The 15,431-nt window shown below is 46.9% G+C and overlaps 1 protein-coding gene and 1 non-coding gene across 4 annotated transcripts in view; both read right to left on the reverse strand.

Annotated features, from left to right (window-relative positions):
* The window catches only part of MOCOS (molybdenum cofactor sulfurase), a 57,725-nt gene extending 42,302 nt beyond the window's left edge, over positions 1-15,423 (reverse strand). For 2 of the 3 annotated variants that reach the window (XM_024764152.1, XM_024764151.1), the window contains exons 1-5: positions 15,238-15,423; positions 8,898-8,987; positions 7,437-7,503; positions 5,914-6,558; positions 2,843-2,919 (exon numbers count right to left, since the gene is read on the reverse strand). In XM_024764152.1, coding sequence (XP_024619920.1) covers positions 2,843-2,919; positions 5,914-6,558; positions 7,437-7,503; positions 8,898-8,987; positions 15,238-15,379 — 1,021 coding nt within the window. In that variant the 5' untranslated portion in view covers positions 15,380-15,423. Of the gene's footprint in view, positions 1-2,842; positions 2,920-5,913; positions 6,559-7,436; positions 7,504-8,897; positions 8,988-9,747; positions 9,956-15,237 lie in introns of all 3 variants that reach the window. The other variant, XM_024764153.1, reaches the window with a different exon arrangement.
* LOC112412465 (small nucleolar RNA SNORA20) lies at positions 896-1,025 on the reverse strand. Its single transcript, XR_003005814.1, has one exon. It is a non-coding gene; the product is annotated as a small nucleolar RNA SNORA20 (small nucleolar RNA).
* Positions 15,424-15,431: the final 8 nt, after the last annotated feature.

Below are 15,431 nucleotides of genomic sequence, written 5' to 3' on the forward strand. Positions count from 1 at the left end.
TAATGATTTTAAATACTTGTAAATAGTTCATGGTACTGCCCACATGATAAATGATTAGGTCATTGGTACCGAACGACAGTTTACCACTGCTGCTTCTGTGGAATTTTTCCATAGGAATTGTTGTAGTCATCTTCCTTTTTTTTTTTCCCAGCTTTTTGCACTTTAATGTGTAATACTCGAGGTACAAGAAAACTGCATCTAACATTGTCCTAAATCAAAGAAATCAGATCAGTCATCAAGGGCTCCAGAGTGAACAGCATCTTCATAACCTCCATGCTTATTGTCTTTGCTTTCTGGGTATAATTTAATAAGATCATCAATTTGAAGGATGGTGATTGCAGCTTCAGTTGCAACTTTCAAACTCTTAACTTTACCTATGGTTGGTTCAAACACCCCTGCTTGTTTGTTGTCTCAGGGTTTACCATTGACCAAGTCAAGGCCAATCCATTTTAGATTTTTGCGTTCTGGGTTAACTTGAGCCTCATTATGAAAAGCTCTTAATTTTGCAACCAGATCTGTGGAGTCTTGGGCAGCATTAACTGCAAGAGTATTAGGAATAACAAGAAGAGATCTTGCAAACTCGGCAATAGCAAGCTGTTCCCAGGAGCCCGTGCTGGTACGTAGTTTTTGAGGTGTATGGAAAGGGCTGCTTCTACTGCACCCTCACCCGGAGCCACAGATTTCGACTCCAAAACTCTTCGCTACACAAAGAGCTCCCCCTCGTCACACATGAAATCATTTGCCCCACGTAAGATGACTGACGCAGAGGTATGAGCCTCAGTGCTATTTTAAAAACAGTGAAATTCTTAAATCAATGCTTTAATAAGTCCATGCAGAAATTCACTCTAAGTGCCTTGATGAAATCCTGTTTACACAGAACATTTAGACATGCAAGCAATGTCTAGACCATGGAGAAGAGATGAAATGGTTACTTCACCTCAATTTACAATGGCCCAACATTATTTTACCCCATGTGTATAACTGCTTATATCATTGAAAGACTATAGCAGCCAATAAATGGGAAGTCATCTTCCTTTAAAAAACAAAATGTTACTTAAGCATTCAGATAATTTAGACCCTTTGGTAACAGATTGCAAAAATGTACAATTTTGTCTTTAAATGTATCTCATTTTTGCTGTTACTGTTTGTTTACATTAATGTTTAAATCTTTTTTTTTTAATTTAGTTTCTTGGCCACACCGCACAGCATGCGGGATCCTAGTTCCCCCACCAGGGATCGAACCTGCGTCCCCTGCAGTGGCAGCTCGGTGTCCCAACCACTGGAGTGCCAGGGAAGTTCCCTAAATCATTTTAATATTATACAAAGCAGTTAAGGATACTTGCTATAACATGGATGAACCCTGAAAACATTATGCAAAGTGAAACAAGCCAGACACAAAAGGACAAATATTGTATTATTCCTCTTACATAAGGGGCCTAGAATAGGCAAATTCATAGAAACAGAAAGGAGAATAGAGGTTACTAGGGGCTGGGGGAGGGGAAATGGGGAGTTACTGTTTTTTCAGTTTGGGATGATGAAAGTCCTGGAGAAGGATAGTGGCGATGGTTGCTCAACGATGTGAATATACTTAATGCCACTGAATTGAATATTTTAAAAGGGCTAAACTGGTACATTTTATGTTATATAGATTTCACCACAGTTTTTTCTAAAAAAGAGCCTAACTAAGTAGGAAAAATCAGGGTTTGCCTTACTGTGGGGCTGATATTGTCAATCTGCCTTCAGAGGTGCCCCTGGCTGTGTCAGACCCTCTCACTTGTGGTTTGGATACCTTGCTAGTATCTGTCCTTGAGAAAGTGCTCATTTCTCAATGTCTATCTTGATTATCTCCTCTTTGTCTGGATGATGCCCACTCACCTCCCTGCATTACTGTCACGACAGCCCTCCTATGAATTCTGTCTGCCCGCAGTTTTAGGCTTAGGCTGAGGACCTAAGGGTCCCCTTATGACGAGACACACACAGAGAGAGAGAGAGAGAGAGAGAGAGAGAGAGAGAGAGGGCTGCTTAACTGCTAAGCCGCGTCCCTGGTTCACCATAACCCCATACCCATGTGGACGGTACAAGCAGTGTCACCCCGTTCTAGAAGCTTAGCCTCTGACAGGAGCGTCCAGAGCGCAGCAGGAGTGAGGAGTCATGGCTCACCAGACAGAGGTTCTTCCAGCCTTGTGCCTTGTGCCAAGCCCCATAAGATGGGAAGTGGCATCCATCTGTGTGTTAGCCTGTGGGGAATGTCCCCCACCTGCTCACACACCCCAAGCACTTGTCAGGAAAGAAAACACGTATCATTGCAAAGGCCAGCAGAAGAGACAGTGTTTGGGGGCTCAGGGTTAGACCTTAGCATTGCCTGGGTTTAAACCCTAGCCCTCCCAGGTTCCAGCTCCCTGGTCCTGGGGAAGGCATCCAACCTCTCTGAGCATAAGCTCCTTCGTGGTCAACGTGGGCTCATCATAAAGCTCCCCTGTGGGAAGACCCAGCGAGGTGAGAGCTAAATAAGGCCTCAGGATCTGTAAGCATTCCCTGTGCAGGGACCAAGGAGGGCTCCTCTGCGTCTGTGAGATTATTAATCTCTGGATTTGGAATGTCTATCACTTGTTAAAATGTTCTTTTAACCGACCAAAAAAAAAAGGTCCAGTTTCTTGCTCTTGCCTCAGAAGTCATTTCTGGAAGTTCTTTAGAATCAGCTTCATCGGCATCAGGGCAGAGCTGCCATGTGCCGCTCACCTGCACAGACTCTCTCCTTATCCGAATCCCACCCAGGCCAGGGCTCCCTCGAGGACACGGGCAACAGGAAGCAAATTCCACACAGATAAAGAGGTCCACTGACCTGTGAGGCGCTCTAAGACATCGAATCCATGTTTTAGCGCTATCACGTCAAGGAAGGAGATGGTGCCATCTTCAAATCTGTAATGGTGGTGAGGGCGATGAGGTCAGGCTGCGGCTAACTCCTCCGTGTGCATTTTGTATATGTGACAACGGGGCTTTGACTCTAGCCTTAGCCGTAATCTATGGAGCCCTTGCCTCTGCTGCCTTATACAACGCTGCTCTCCCCTCTCCTTCTCAAGACAGAGGGCCATGCACACCAAGACATGCCGGCTGCCTCTGGGCCTGACCTGGTCTGCAGCTTACTTGGGATGGGCTGGCAGCGGTGATAAAGGGCCCTGAAAGACAGTCACCACCTTGGAAGACTTCAGACTTGACAAAACCTCAAGTGCTGTGGGCTCTGGAAATGCTGCCCTTGACCCCAAGAGAGCACCACTGACAGGGCATCAATCCAGTCAGATCAATTGTGCAGCCATGAGGTTCTTGACAAGAGTCTATGATTCTGAAGTCTATAGGACCACAGCTATTATAAGGCTCTCAATAAACTTCCTGATTATCGTTATAATTATATTTGCATTTTATAATTATTCATTTAGACAAAATCCTCATCAAATCTTTACTGTCCATGTACTGCATGCCGGGCACTGTTCTAGGTGCTAAGGATACAGCAGTTAACGTGACAGGTAGGATCCCTGCCTTCACAGGGCACAGAAACAAGGAGTAACAAACAGCAAACATGCAGGGAAGCCAAATAAGCATCAAGCCGGGGGGTGACAAGTGCAATGAAGTTGCCTAAGCAGGAGGGCTGGCGGCTGCTTTAGATGAGACGGTCAGGGGAAGTCCTCTCCGAGGGAGATCATTCAAGCAGAGACCGAGTGGAATTAAGGGAGCGAGGGAAACTGCTCACTTTTGAAAACAGTTTTGGAGGGAAACAGAGTTCCAGGGAGAGGGTGCAGCAAAGGCCCTGAGCAGGTAGAGCCAGAACAGCAAGGAGGTCAGTGAGGCCAGGAGCAAGACAGCAAGGCGGAGGGCTTCACCCTGGATGAGACGAGTGGCCGGAGGGCTCTGAGCAGAGAGGAGTGGCGATGGGGCCTAGGTTTTGATAAAACGCCTCTGGCTGCTTCATTAGTGAGGGGGAGGCCTGGGGCACAGCGAGGAGTTTCCAGCAAGCATCCCACAAAGGGTGGTGACAAACAGCAGTCTTTATGCAAGTTGAAGTTTTCAATGGAAATACCGTGCTTTGTATTTTAACGCTCTAGGGATAAGATTTGCTCAAAATATCATTACCGGAATGTTAATATCCTTATAAAACTAATGGTAATTAATAGATATACAGAAGTAATAATGAATCAGTTGACAGTTAATTGACCATTAATAAGTTAGTAACTAATGACTCCTTAATAAATTAAACATGATTAGGCAATAATGGCTTCTGTCATTAATTGATCAATAATAAATAATTATTGATTGATCAATAATTAACAGACTCTTAGGGGAAAAGGGAGGCTTTTTTGTTTCCATCAGGGGTTGTTTCTCACTGGGTTATGAAACAGAAAAGGTCAAGAACAGGGTTCAGATGCATGTTCAAGAAACGTTTGAGTTCGGTATTAAACCTCAAGCTCTAGTGCTAGGTTCACACGAAAAATATGAGGCTTCTCATGGTAAATAAATACATTCAGCTTTCTGGGAATCTTGGTGCAGCACCTGCCATAAGGCGATTCACCCAAATTGAAGGCAAGAGGTGGTACCAGCCCAGCCCGCTCATGCCGTGCCTGTAATGAGCTGCTCCACTCCCCTAGGTCTTCAGGTGCCCCTACTGACTAAATAAAGTTTGGGTTGTCATTTTGTTCTGCCTTTAATTTACATGATGCTGTGCCTGTCATTCTTTTCTCACTCGCTTATATTATATGCTACGTTATCACACTTGGATTCAAAAGGTTTTACATTAGCTTTCCTGTTTTAGAATCGCGCAACTATGGAGAAGTCCTAAATGAAAGAGACATCAGATAGCCTCATAGCCTATTGATGCCAACTCAACCTTGGTGCTTCACCTATATTAGCTCTAAAGAACTGTATCCTTTTAGAGATGCACTTTATAGGAAAAACAGAAGGTGCAGAGATCAAGTCACAGGCTCCTATTCCCACAAACAGTGTGCAGTGGAGCCAGGATTCACTCCCCAACGATCCAGCTCCAGAACCTACACTCTAGACTATGACTCTACTGCCGAGACCATGCGCCTACCTGCAGGACCCTTGAGTCTGCACCTGGGTCTGCGGGGGATCTGAGCCACCTTCCCATACAGGCCCCGGGGCCTTCTCAGGCACCAGCAGAGTGACCAGCTCCTGGCCCCCACCTCATGGTATCTCCCACTGTTGGACCCAGTATAGATACTAAAACTGTTGGACCCAGCAGAACCCTGGGTCAGCTGCCATTTTCACCCTCTCATACCTTCAACCTTACGGTCCCCAGCCACTGGCATCTGGGGGATTCCTGGGCACGAGCCACACCGCCTGCCCCTGCACGCTGAGAATGACACATAGACCAACAAACCCAGGCAAGGAGCTGCCAGCCCTCAAACTTCCTTGGTAACCCCTGGGAGGCTCACAGAGGCTGCTGTTAGCTGTGCCCCCGAGTCTGGTGGCCTCTGATTTAACTGGTTCCTCTTGCTGACCAGAAACCAAGCTGAGCTGATACTAGCTGCTGAAATACAGCTATGCTGTCAACATGTATGCACACCTGTTCCAAACGGCACCATCCTTTTAAATCACTGCTTCAGTTGCTGCCCCCTCATGTCAGTGCTGTGGCAAAAGGCCTAGGGCCCATCCTCCTTACTCCCTGGAAGGCCTTCATCTCTTCTGCTCGCAGCCCTTCCCTGCAGGCCCTCATCCTCCCACAGCTGTGGAGAAGCCCACACACAGGGCAGAGTTCACAGCCCACTGTGGCAGCTCCAGTTGACCTCTGACTCCCGGATCCGGGCCCTGCCACCCAGCACCTCCCTTGCACCATCCTACAGGTGGCATAGGCCAGACCCGAGCCTTGCTGAGCTCCAGCGGCCACTCCCATCGCCGGGTTACCTTTCAGCCACCGACTCTCTGGGGATATAGAAGTCTTCTTCTGCAAGGTATGCAGCGGCCGTGCCTCCTCCAAAGTAGGTTTTCCTCAGCAGAGGAGCTGAGCGGCTATTCACCAGCAGGGCGCCCAGGCCAGTGGGGAAGCCAAAGATCTTATAGAAGGAGAGGGGGACAAAGTCTGCCCGGTGAACCGACAGGTCCAGAGGCGAGGTGCCCACGTAGGCAGCCGCATCCAGCAGCACGAACCACTTCCCGGGCCCGCCCACGGGGCACATCCGCCCGGATTTGACCTCTTCTATCCAGGACAGGGGGTACCTGGTCCCGGAAAAGTTACTCTGAGCTGGGTAGCAGAAGAGATGCAGAGGCTGGCCGTCGGGGTCGCTGGCAGCAGTAGCCTCCTGTTCTTCCGCCAGCCACATGTCCTCTGGCCTGACTGGGATGGAAGTGATGTTCATGGCCGCGACGACCTCCCTCATGCCCACCACAGACGTGTGGCTGTCAGTGAGGTAACAGAAGTGACTCCCGCTGCTTTCTGGGCCTGGGGGCACCCACGGGAAAGCCTCTGCCACCAGTTTAAGAGCAGCTGTGCTCCCGGCTGTGAAAATCACAGTGTAGTCCTCTGGGGAGGAGTGGAAGTGTGCCAGGATCCTGGAAGAGGCACAGCATCAGGGAACTCCTTGGTTTCCCTCCAGTGTTAAATGTTTGGAGCTAGTTGTATTTCAACTAAATGCGACATCTGTCTACCTTAAGAGCTAGGAAAAAGCCAGATAGGGTTTGTCACATTGTGAAGTTAGGGCAGGGGCAGAGGAAGTTGTGGGAAGGGATGGCAAATGGGTGCAAACCAGCAAAATCACCCAGCCTCCCAAATCCCCACCCCCAAATGGAGAAGACAAAAATCCACAACTACCTTAAACTCAGTTGAAAACACCCCTTCTCAGTCTACTGTCTGGCTCTATCATAACAAGTTTTCAATCATCAACTTGTTTAACACTGCTTTTAATACGGGCAACCCTATAGCAAAAGAGTATCATTTTCAAACTGGAAATAATTTGAAATTGTATAGATTCAAATATCTTTAGGTACCACCTAAATTATTTGCCAAAAACTAATTAATTTGTTATGTGCAAATATTAGTAAAGGGGGGAAAACTGAAAAAACAAGATGTCTAAATCTGAAATACGAAAAGAAAAAAAAAACAGAGAAAGCGTTTTTTTTTCTCCCTGAAAAGAAGACTTAGGAACCTGGGTCACTCTGGCCCCCAGGAACTCTGGCACCAGCCCAGAGCCACACACAACAGCTTGGGCACCTCAGAGGTGCCTACCTGTGCTTCTGGTCGGCCCCGCTCTGCACCTGCTCAGCCTCACCTTCCTGTCCTCTGACCCTGATGGTTATCAGCGTGCATGTGTGGCCATTTAGCTGAACATGATCTTCCTGAAACCAGCTCAGAAGATCTGTGGGATGTGGGCAGGTGGTAGGAAGTCCATCCACCCACAGATGCCACACAAGTTGGTGCCTCTGCTGCTCACCTGTAGCGCACCTGCTCCACCGTGTCATGGGTGAGCTTGCTGCTGCTGTTCTGGCTGTGAGGATTACCTGTCAGGTTACAAAGACAAAGCCGTTGGGTCACTACTTATAGTCTCTCCTTTTTTTTTTTTGCGGTGCGCGGGCCTCTCACCGTTGTGGCCCCTCCCGTTGCAGAGCACAGGCTCTGGACGCGCAGGCTCAGCGGCCATGGCTCACGGGCGCAGCCGCTCCGCGGCATGTGGGATCCTCCCAGACCGGGGCACGAACCCGTGTCCCCTGCATCTGCAGGCGGACTCTCAACCACTGCGCCACCAGGGAAGCCCTATAGTCTCTCCTTTTATGTTCCTCCAAAATCGTCTCCCTCAGTTTCTCAAAATTTAAGCAAAAAAAATATCATAGGACCCAGCCTTCCCCAAGTTCCAAACAGTAAATTTAATCAGGGAAGTGAGAAAATGCAGTAAGAAAGGAAAAGTCAAGCAAGACAAAATAATAATGGTTTAGCCATTAAACAAAGTCAAGGACCTTTAGTTCCTCCTCAAGGGCTATAGATAAGATTCCTGGCCCTGTCCTCTGAGCTATTTTATAGATACCAAAACCCACACCAGGTGGGAGAAGTTAACTGTGTGCTGTCCCTCCGCAGTTCTCCATTCCCATCTGCACCGCTCTCCTCCCCTCCCTGGTTCTGGGCTGCTTCCTGAAGCCACCACAGGGTCGTGGCTCACGCTGGCTCACGCTGTTCCTTCTGCCTAATCTGCCCTCTCCTCTTTTCCGAGTGAATTCCTGCTCTTCCTCTAGCATCCGCCCCACTCCTGTAGAAGCTTTCTGTGACACTCACGCTGCCAACTCACCGTCACTCTGCAGATACAGACCCCCATAGTGCCGGGGCCTTTTGGTCACAGCCCTTTGCTCAATTGATAATTTACTTTATTTACATTTTACACTACTTTACTTTTCTTTTTTTTTTTTTAACATTTATTTGGCGATCACTTGATTGAGGTCTTGTCTTTACTAGACCATAGTCCATGAAGGCAGGGACTGTATTACTTTGTTCCCATTACAGCACCATGCCCCCAACACCAGAGTGGCTTAATAAACATTTACAGGGTGAATGAATGAATGAATGAATGTTCCTCCTGCTGTCCCACCCTCTGCACTGTGCTGGTCCCACAGGGTCATCCCACCACCAAATACAGCACCCCGTGCCCTTCCTGCCACTGACCCCTTCTTCTGGAAGGAACCTGCGTGTCCCTGGGGCAGTCCCTCCCACCCAGCAGCACACGTGCTACAGGGACTGACCCTGGGTGCTTGCTTGCCTGACCCCCTCTCTCACGGGGCTTACTCAGCTTTGTGTGTTCAGCACTGTCCCCGCCTGTTAATGTGACATTTATTAAGCATAGATATATTAGCTGAATGTAGTTGGCTAACGTTCAGTGCAAAATCAGTTATGCTGTGTTTTTCTTTACCATAAACATTTTCCATGAGATCTTTAGTGAAGCTTGTAAGCTGGCTCTGGGGGAACAGCGTGGCTCCCGCATGGTCAAGATAGACAGTTCCTGAAAGAAAACACAAAATAAAGCTGGGATTATTCTTCAGAGGTATTCCACTCATCTCACCTAGATCTAGTTTGTGTGACCCTGACCAGCGCCCATATGATGTGTTTAGACGTAGCACCAGGCCACTGATTTCTCCCAGCCTTTTGACATGCATCGTCTTTTTAAATATTCTTTCTCTTATTCTTTTCCATTATGGTTTATCACAATATACTGAATACAGTTCCCTGTGCTACGCAGTAGGATCTTGTTGTTTACCCATCCTGTATATACTAGTTTGCATCTGCTAACCCCGAACTCCCAGTCCTTCCCTCCCCCATCCCTCTCCCCCTTGATGTGCGCTTCTGAATTCAAGTGGAGGCATGAGCAATGGAAGAACTGCACTTTCAACATCTAATGACCCTTAGAGCCCTGAGAGCCTTCCTGATGAACCAGCTCTCTTCTGAACCTGGGAGAGCAGCCCACACAGAGGAGAAGCCCAGCGGACGTTCATGCTTCAGGATGGCAAAGCTATTTCATGTTATGACACACACCCTCTTCTGGAATTTCCGCGCAGCTTCCCAGGCTGTCAAGCCCTGATTCTACATTTCCATAGTGAGTTCCAAAGTCCTCAACCCTACAACAGCTGTGACAGCTTCGGAGATGACTGGGAATGGCTGTGGTCTTTCCAGTCTCTCTCACAAACAGAGAAAGGTAAATTTAGATGACAGTGAGATACCAAGCGTTACCACTCAGACTGCCCCAGATCAAAAGGATAACTCACTGTTTGGGTGAGGGTGTGGGGAAACAGGTCCGCTGTTACACGGCTGGTAGGAGGGTAAACGGGTGCAACTTCTTTATGGACAGAAATTTAGCAATATCGCTCATGCTTTAAAAATGCAAACTCCCTTGACCTAGCAGTTTGTCTTCCAGCAATCTGTCTTATAAATTGTGAAATGGTCTGTCAGTGAGGACATTCAGTGCAGCACTGTCTGTAAGAGCAAAGGGTTGGAAATGACTTAAATATCTATCAACATGTATTTAAAATAAAGAATTTGAATACACCCATCTAGTACTGACATGGAACAAACTCCAAGATATGTTTTCAAGAACATACTATATGAATATATTCATTCATTCTTTCATGCATTTAACAAATATTTTTTGTTTTGTGCAGGATGGATTTTTCATTTATTTTATAACAGCTTTATTGAGATTAATTCACGTACTGTAAAATTTGCCCTTGTAAAGTTTATGATTTAGTGGTTTTAGAATATTCGTAAAGTTGTGCAACCATGGCCACTATCTAATTTTAGAACACTTCATTCATCCCCCAAAGAGACCCCATACCCATGACCACTCACTGCCCAGATCCACCCAGCCCTAGCCCCTGGCAATCACCAATCTATTTTCTGCCTCTATAGATCTGTCTACACTGGACATTGCATATAAATGAATCATACAACATGTGGTCTTTTGTGTCTAGCTTCTTTCACTTAGTATAATAATTTCAAGTGCATCCATATTGTAGCATGTATCAGAACTTCATGCCTTTCTTGTGACTGAATAGTATTCCATTGTATGGATATGCCACATATTTTGTTTATCTATTCATCTGGTGATGAATATTTGGGCTGTTTCCAATTTTGCCTATTATAAATAATGCTGTTACGAATATTTGTATACAAGTTTTTGTGTGGACATATGTTTTCTCCCATTTGGTTGGTTCTTTCACTTTCTTTATGATAGCCATTGAAAAAAATTTTTTTTTAATTTTGATGAAGTCCAATTTGTCCATTTTTGTTGCTTGTAATTTTGGTGTCATAAGAAACCATTGCCTAATCCAAGGTCCTGATGATTCATACTTATGCTTTCTTCTAAGAGTTTTATTCTTTTAGCTCTTATATTTAGGCTTTGGCCCTTTTGAGTTAATTTTTTAATACAGTGTTGAAGAGGGGTCCAACTTCAGTCTTTGGTGTGTGGATACACCATTTAAGAGACTATTCTTTCTCCTGTTTAATAGTCTTGGCATCCTGTTGAAAATAAATTGACCGTAGATGTATGGGTTTATTTCTGGTCTTACAACTCTACTCCACTGGTCTATGTATCTATCCTTATGCCAATGCCACATTGTTCATTGTTTTGATTACTATAACTTTGTGTAAATCTTACTTACCTTTACTTTTATGGCAGTGTAAGTCCTTCCACTTTGTTCTCTTTTTTCAGTAATTTTTATTTTATTTTATATTTTGGCTGCATTGGGTCTTCGTTGCTGCACACAGGCTTTCTCTAGTTAACGGCGAGCAGGGGCTACACTTCGTTGCAGAGCACGGGCTCTAGGCGCACAGGCTTCAGTAGTTGCAGCATGCGGGCTCAGTAGTTGTGGCTCGCGGGCTCTAGAGCACAGGCTCAGTAGTTATGGCACAGAGGCTTAGTTGCTCCGTGGCATGTGGGATCTTCCTGGACCAGAGCTCGAACCCACGTCCCCTGCATTGACAGGCAGATTCCCAAGCACTGCGCCACCAGGGAAGTCCCTCAACTTTGTCCTTTTTCAAGATTGCTTTGGGTATTCTGGATCCTTTGCATTTCTATGTGAATTTTAGGATCAACTTGTCAAAAAACTGTCTGGGATTTTGATAGGAATTGCATTGAATCTGTAGGTAATTTGGGGAGTATTGCCATCTTAACAATATTAAGTCTTCCAATCCATGAATACAGGATGTCTTTCCACTTATTTAGGTCTTTTTTTTATTATTATTATTTTTTTTGCGGTACGCGGGCCTCTCACTGTTGTGGCCTCTCCCGTTGCGGAGCACAGGCTCCGGACGCGCAGGCTCAGTGGCCATGGCTCACGGGCCCAGCCGCTCCGCAGCATGTGGGATCTTCCCGGACCAGGGCACGAACCTGTGTCCCCTGCATCGGTGGCAGGCGGACTCTCAACCACTGTGCCACCAGGGAAGCCCTATTTAGATCTTCTTTTATTTCAATGATATTTTGTAGTTTTCAGTGTATGTCTTGTACTTCTTTTGATAAATTTATTGCTGTGTATGTTATTCTTTTTGATGCTTTGGGAATTGTTTCCTTTATTTCACTTTCACAGTGTTCATTGATACGGTATAGAAATTGAATTGATGTTTGTATAGTGACCGTCTATCCTACAACTTTCCTGAACTTGTTTTTTCAGTACTAATAGCTTTGTGTGTGGATTTTTTAGGATCTTCTGTATACAAGATTATACTCTCAGCAAGTAGAGATGCTTTACTTCTTCCTCTCCAATCTGGATGTATTTTATTTCATTTTGTTGCCTAATTGTCCTGGATAGAACTTCTAGCACAATACTGAATAGAAATGGTGAGAAGAGAGGTCCTTGCCTTGTTCCTGATCCTAATGGTAAATTTTTCATTCTTTCACCTTTAAGTATGATGTTAGCTGTGGTTTTTTTGTAGATGGCCTTTATCAGGTTGATTAAATTTCCCTTTATTCCTAGCTTATTGAGTGTTTTTATATTCAAGAAATATTTACTGAGCATGTACTGTGTTCCAGGCACTGTTCTAAGTGCTGGGGACATAACAGCAGACAAAACAGAAGCTGGTATGATAATGACAGAGAAAGACCATAAACAAATAAATATTAACTATGTCAGGTGGTAAGACATGTTATGGCTCAACTATGTAAAAAAAAAAAAAGACATGTACACACACATATAAATATAGACAAGCACTGGAAAGGCAAACAAGATACAAAGAGCAGCAGTTGACTCTGGGGTGGCCATAGTGGTGGCAACTGGAGTTGGGGCTGCTCCCTGGGCATTCTTCATCCTCTTTTGACACCTCTTGAATTTGGTACCATGTTAAATGTATTACCTAGCCAAAAAAATTAGTTTTAAAATAATGTTCTCATTTACTAAAGATTCAGAAATAGAAAGGTACCACACCATAAGAAAGGCATTTGTCCACCCAGCATCAGGGAGACACTCATGGGGAGCATTAGTGTCGCTATTAGAAGAAGTAGGCAAACGACCCCCAAACCAATCAGCGTTAGGTCTTCAAGAAAGGGAATTCCAGGGTCTCTTCTGGCTCATGCACCTTCAGTTCTTGGTTCCATGCAGGGTGAGTGACCATCAGTCAGCACCCACAGGCTTTAAGAACCACTTGAACCACAACTGTGTAATCAATATGCTCTCTTCACCAAAACAAGGACATTCCCATCCCATGGGTTATGCAAAATATTTCAGCACTTAAAGGTTAAGCATTTAATTATCCAGAGCAACCACTTAACCAGACAAATTCTCAAACCTGCAAGAAAACTTTTGGGGTGGGTAGGGGTCAGGGATAGAAAGAGGAGGTGAATCTTACGTTATTGTGGTTTGGTTTGCTTGTTTTTCCCTGCCCTCTTTCTGGTTGGTTCGTTTCTGTGTGAAAAAAGAGGGGGCTATGTTCCTAGACTCCCAGCAGCGGTAAGGGTGAGTTTATAGTCCACAAAGTCTACTTCAACCATAATGTAGAGGAAATGCTGGGAAATTGTACTAGATAGATAGATAGATAGTAGATAGTTAGGTAGGTGGGTAGATAGATAATCACAGAACACTGTCACAATTACAGTAGATGTTAAAGGGCACTGAAGGCCAGCCTGGGATCCTGGCTATCACATCTAAACTTTACATTTGAGGAAAAGGGTGCTGTTCTCTGAGAGACAAGAAGGAAACAAGGAGGGATCTACTTTCTACTTTCCCAGGGTAGTGTTGAGAGGAGAAGTCAGCCAATGATGGGTGTGAGGGATGAGAGCTGGAGGGGATTAGGGGATTAAGTAGGAGTGATGCTGAAATAATTACCTACTGTACTATAACAGCTTCTGGGATTTGCTTCAAAAGAATGGGGAGACTTTCTCAAGTCCTCTGCACCTGTGGGTATTCATTCTATAGGTGTCTCTATTTCTGTGGGTAGGAAGTTTCTATAACCAAAAAAGTTCAGAGAGAAAAGGAAAGAGAGAGAGAGACAGACAGACAGAGGGGGCACTGTCTCCAGCAGGTGAATGGGCAACTAGGAAGATCAGAGAGGGAGTGAAGAGAGGCTGCCAGAGGGCCCCTGTCTCCTCCCTTGAGCTTCCCTACTTAAGTATAGATGGAGCCACTCGAGGAGGAGCGCACAGCCCTTAAAGCTCCCAAAGGTGGGTGGAGGGGGGGAATCACGTTCCGGAACATGAGAAAATGACCCAAAGAGCTGAAGTCAGCTACCTGATAACTGAAACATAAATCATGGTTGCTGCTCTGCCAGGAGCAGGCGAGCGGCACCAACTGTTCACCACGACAGAATAAATACACCTCAAATCCCAGTGCCTGGAGCCACGACCTGCCCACTTACCCGGCACCCCTCCCAGTTCAAACAGCAAGCCCTTCTAAGGCTTGGCGAAGCCCCTCACAGAAGGTTGCTGGAAAAGGATGAGTCCCGACCTGGTGCGGAACGCCCTCCCGCCCTGCAGCAGTGGGTTGGGAGGACCACTGGCCAGATCAAGTTTGTCTTCCAATTTAACCTGCCTGTTCCGCCTTGCGGAACTCGAAGGCACGATAAGATCCCGGTCCTCACATCCAATGTACTGGCTCGTCCTGTACTTAAAGTTCAAATTGCACGGTTTGCTAATTCTTCAGGTCCCCCAGCGAGCTGGACTTCCGAGGCATTGTTCTGCCTACACTAGTGAGAAAAATGAGACTTCGAAAATACAAACTGCTGGGAGCCATCCCAGCGGAGTCTGGAGCGCAGTCTCGGGAAGCTCCTGCACGGCGGCCGCAGCCCCTCGGTCCCCAACCCGCGCGCCCTCAGAGTCGCGGTCCCAACCCCGCGAGCTGGCCGCTCGTGCACCGCTCCCGTCCCCGGGCAATCACCCGAACAGTCACGGCCGCCTGGCATTCCTGCATTTTGCAACCCCGGTTCCAGTTGGAACTTTAGAGCCGGGTGTCTCGTGGCAAGCGAAGGCAAAAAGAATCCTCAGCCCTATTCGCAGAGGGCGGAGACAGGTGGCAAAGGACCACTTTGGTCCTACATCCCTGGAAAGTCTAAGGAGCAAGAAGTCTTGGGGTTGCAGATGGGACCTCAGGGAGCCGCGTCCACAAAGAGAGCTCGTGGACACATCCCTCCAGGTCTTTCGATTCAAAATGGGTCCCTAATGAGGTAACGCCGCTCCCGCCGGGAGCAAAAGTTCCTTCCACGTCGGTTCTAGAAACCGCGTGTCCCCCACGGCCTCCCGGCAGGCCCGGCGCAGCTGCCCCCGCCGGTCTCACCTGCCAGGCGGCCGAACTCGCGCTCCCGGAGCTCGTGCAGGCTGCGCCGGCCGTACCCGTAGACGAGAGGCTGCGGGCTCGAGTCCAGGAACTGCGCAAAGGCCAGCAGCTCGGTCCCCGACTGCCCGGCCCCGCCAGCCATGACCCAGGCCTGAGCGCCGCGCAGTCCAAGCGGGCTGCGCCGGGGAAGCGCC

The sequence above is a fragment of the Neophocaena asiaeorientalis genome, unplaced genomic scaffold, assembly GCF_003031525.2.
Source record: "Neophocaena asiaeorientalis asiaeorientalis breed wild unplaced genomic scaffold, Neophocaena_asiaeorientalis_V1.1 scaffold670, whole genome shotgun sequence".
NCBI lineage: Eukaryota > Metazoa > Chordata > Mammalia > Artiodactyla > Phocoenidae > Neophocaena > Neophocaena asiaeorientalis.